The 3,641-nt window shown below is 54.1% G+C and overlaps 1 protein-coding gene across 1 annotated transcript; it reads right to left on the bottom strand.

Moving 5' to 3' along the window:
* Positions 1-763: 763 nt before the first annotated feature.
* On the bottom strand, positions 764-2,987 carry LOC101522958 (olfactory receptor 2Z1-like). The gene is made up of 2 exons (XM_012927323.3): positions 2,959-2,987; positions 764-1,730 (listed from the first exon to the last, which is right to left on the bottom strand). Exons 1-2 carry the CDS (start codon positions 2,985-2,987, stop codon positions 764-766), a joined length of 996 nt encoding a protein of 331 aa, XP_012782777.3.
* Between the last annotated feature and the right edge of the window lie 654 nt (positions 2,988-3,641).

Genomic DNA, 3,641 nt, shown 5'->3' with positions numbered 1-3,641 from the left:
CTCGTGCCCATATGGAATCCCAGCACTTGCAAGGCGATGACTTTAACTGCTAGGCTACCACACCAAGCCAGATTTTTAGGATTTATTTATTTTTATTGAAAGACAGATATACAGAGAGAAGGAGGTACAGAGATTAAGACCTTCCATCTGCTGGTTCACTCACCAAGTGGCTGCAGCAGCTGGAGCTGAGCTGATCCAAAGCCAGGAGCCAGGAGCTTCTTCTAGGTCTCCCATGTGGGTGCAGGGTCCTAAGGCTTTGGGCCATCCTTTACTGCTTCCCAAGGCCACAAGCAGGGAGCTGGATAGGAAGTAGAGCAGCCAGGACATGAACCAGCACCCATTTGGGATCCCAGCACATGCAAGGGGAGGATTTAGCCACTAGGCTACTGCACTGGACCCATGTAGGCATTTCTGACACAGACTTAATCTGTCTCCACACATGTGCACATGGCTGAACTGAGGCCTGCAGTGGTTGTTCCCAGCCCTCTCTCCTGTTTTGTTTTACGTTATTTTTTTATTGGAAGGGCAGAAAGAGAAGTCTTCCATCCACTCGTTCATGGTTGAAGCCAGGAGCCCGAAACACCACCTGGGTCTCCCATGTGGGAGGCAGGGGCCTTACCCGGTACGTTAGCAGGAGCTGGTTTGAAAGTGGGAAAGTCAGGACTCACTGGTGCTCCTCTGGGATATTGACCTGGCAAGCAGCAGTTTGTCCCACTGCCACACAAGGCCAGTGCCCCCCAGCACATGCACCCCGTTCCTGGGTTTACGCCTTCTGACTAGGCCCACTCTTTCCTAATGCCTTCATCACTGCCCCCGTCACCTCCCTGTTCCTGAGGCTGTAGATGACTGGGTTGAGCATGGGGGTGAGGACAGTGTAGAAGACAGACACTGTGTTGTCCTTGCCCGGCGAGTGGTAGCGTGCAGGCAACATGTAGGTGTAGACAAGGGGCCCATAGAAAAGGTTGACAACCGTCAGGTGGGAGGAGCAGGTGGCCAGGGCCTTCCGACGCCCCTCCACAGAGTGCATCCGGAGCACAGCGGCCAGGATGAGGGCGTAGGAGGTGGTGATGAATGTGATGGGTACCAGGAGGACCACCACCCCCGTCACGAAGAGCACCTGCTCGTACGCCTCGGTGTCTGCACAGGCCAGCAGCAGCAGCGAGGGCACTTCGCAGAAGAAATGGGCGATTTTCCGAGAGCCACAGTAGGGAAACTGCAGGGTCAGAGAGGTCTGGATGGAGGCGTTGAGGGACCCTCCCAACCAGGAGGCCAGCACCATGAGCACACAGACCTGGCGGCGCATGAGCACTGGGTAGCGGAGAGGGTTGCAGATGGCCACGTAGCGGTCATAGGCCATGAGGGCCAGCAGGAGGCATTCTGCAGCCCCCAGGAACATGAAGAAGAACATCTGTGCCCCACAGCCTCCGAAGGAGATGCTCGTCCAGCCGAAGAGGAAGCCCACCATCATCTTGGGCACGGTGACCGAAGTGAAGAAGATGTCCAGGAAGGACAGCTGGCTGAGAAGGAAGTACATGGGCGTGTGGAGCCGGGCGTCGGCCCAGATCAGGAGGACCATGGAGGCGTTGCCGGCCATGGCGAGGAGGTAGGTCAGCGCCACCATGCTGAAGAGGAGCAGGTGCATCGGACTCTTGTTAAAAAGGCTGGTGAGAATAAAGCCCGAGCTGGAGGAGGAGTTCCAGGGCGCTCGGCCTGCTTGCTGCCAGTCCTCACTGTGGGAGCAAAGTGAACCAGCTCACCCAGGGCTGAAAGACAGTCACTGAGACGGGGTGGAGGCGGGGGCGTGACACGGAGGTGGCCGAGGAGCTATGGCCTGGGAGGCGGGCAGACAGCAGGCACCTTCCGAAGTGCCCTTGTGCATTTCTGTGGCTCAACATTATTCCATGAAGAAAATTTAAACAGGAAAATGTGACATGCAACAGAGCTGTACTCAGAGGGACGTTTATAACTTCGAATGTGTACACCAGAAGGAGATTACAGTGCAACCAGCTCATGGTTTCCACGTGCAGAAGCTAGAGGGAAAACAGCGCACTGCGGTGTTCTGTGCTTATAAACTGCACAGCTAAACAAACAAATACACGAATAAACTAACAGCTTTATTCATATGCCTAATTTGAAAACCTGGCCCACAAATATGTGAATTGAAAATGTTGAAAAGTCTTATGTCAGAGTCTAGGAGATGGATTTCTCTTGGAAATAGGGGGAACCTGGAAACTGCGTGGCACCGCAGGTTAAGCTGTTGTTTGCATTGTCAACATCCCATATCTGAGCACTGGCTTGAGTCTCGGCTGCACCGTTTCCAGTGCAGCTCCATGCTCATGTGCCTGGGAAAGCAGCGGGATGTGGCCCGACTGGCTCCCTGGTTCCCACAAGGGAGGGGCCCTACACACATGTGCACTCCTGGATGTACATATGTGCACGTGGAGTGTCTCCGAAGCACATTTAGGGGGAGTCATTTGCTTTCTCACTGTTCCTCAGAGGAGGAGGGTTTTCTCCATTCCTGTTTCCTGCTGCATGCCTACATCAGAAATGGCAGCAGTGGGCATGCAGAGCCTTGGCGCAGAAGCAAGGAGTCCTGCACACAGATGACCCACTCTGGGCTGGCAGATGTGTCAGCACCAGAACTTTCTTTTTGCTCTCTGTGGTTTCCCTATTCAGATTTGATTGCTTGCTGTTTCCCTATGGTTTGGCTGCTTTTCTGATTTTTTTTTAAGCTCAGACTTGAGTTTTTCGACTCAAGATATGTCACTATGGAGAAGGGCAGTATTAACGTTAAAAAGCCAGCTCCCAGATAGCTGGAGATTGCCCGTTGGAAGGGCTGACGGAAGAAAAGCTATGGAATTGCATTTCCATGACTTCCCAAGGTGAACCTGTGTCCACAGGGCATGGGGCAGGGCTTGGCTGACTTCCCAGCACTTGCACCTGCCGCTGTGTACTGACCTCAGCTTGACGTAATCCGCACTGTCCATCAGGAATCTCTGTCTCCGGTTGGTGTGTGTCCGCCTTCCAGATCCTTCTTGTTCTCCAGGAGAAGGCTCAGAAGCCTGGCACGGTCCTTTGGGAAGTTCAGACGGAAGCTGTGACGTTGGGCTCTTTTCCCAGGGCACCCCTTACATCTCCCATTTTTCCCCCTCAGTCCACCTGCAGAATGCTGTAACTGGAAAACCATGTACCTGTGTTTGTCCCCTTTGCCTAGGTGAAGACAGTAGGAGTGCCCCGCCCCAGGAATTTTCATGATTAGCCCTGCTATGGAGACTTGCCCACTGGGAGGACTTGTCTCTCAGTCTCAAATCTTCCAACAGCAGACAAGCTCAAAGTGTCTAAGGCAGAGGTCTCCGGACGTGTCTGTGCGTTTAGATGATCTGGGCCACTCAGAGACAGTAGCAACACCCACGCCTCACTCCTTGAAAGATCTCCAAGTGGTTCTAAGCCACAACTAAATCCGGCATCACTGACCCAGGGGTCTCAGCGACACAGCTGTGCCCATCAGGTGTGCTTTCCAGACTCCTCAGACAAAGGGAGCGGGGGTCCCTGGATCGCAGCACAGCCCAGGCTGTACTCTGGGTGGGGCTCAGGAGGGACAGAGCACACCCTGCAGGGGACCAGCGCTGGCACCAGGATTT

Source organism: Ochotona princeps, chromosome 19, assembly GCF_030435755.1.
Source record: "Ochotona princeps isolate mOchPri1 chromosome 19, mOchPri1.hap1, whole genome shotgun sequence".
In the NCBI taxonomy this organism is placed as follows: Eukaryota; Metazoa; Chordata; class Mammalia; order Lagomorpha; family Ochotonidae; genus Ochotona; species Ochotona princeps.
The sequence above is the reverse complement of the archived record's forward strand: the minus strand, read 5'-3'. Positions and strand labels throughout refer to the sequence as shown.

Excerpts from the sequence above, each read along its gene's own strand:
- LOC101522958 (XM_012927323.3), bottom strand. The coding sequence starts at position 2,987 with ATGGACAGTGCGGATTACGTCAAGCTGAG. Across the intron at positions 1,731-2,958 it reads GCGGATTACGTCAAGCTGAG|TGAGGACTGGCAGCAAGCAG; the intron begins GTCAGTACACAG and ends TTGCTCCCACAG.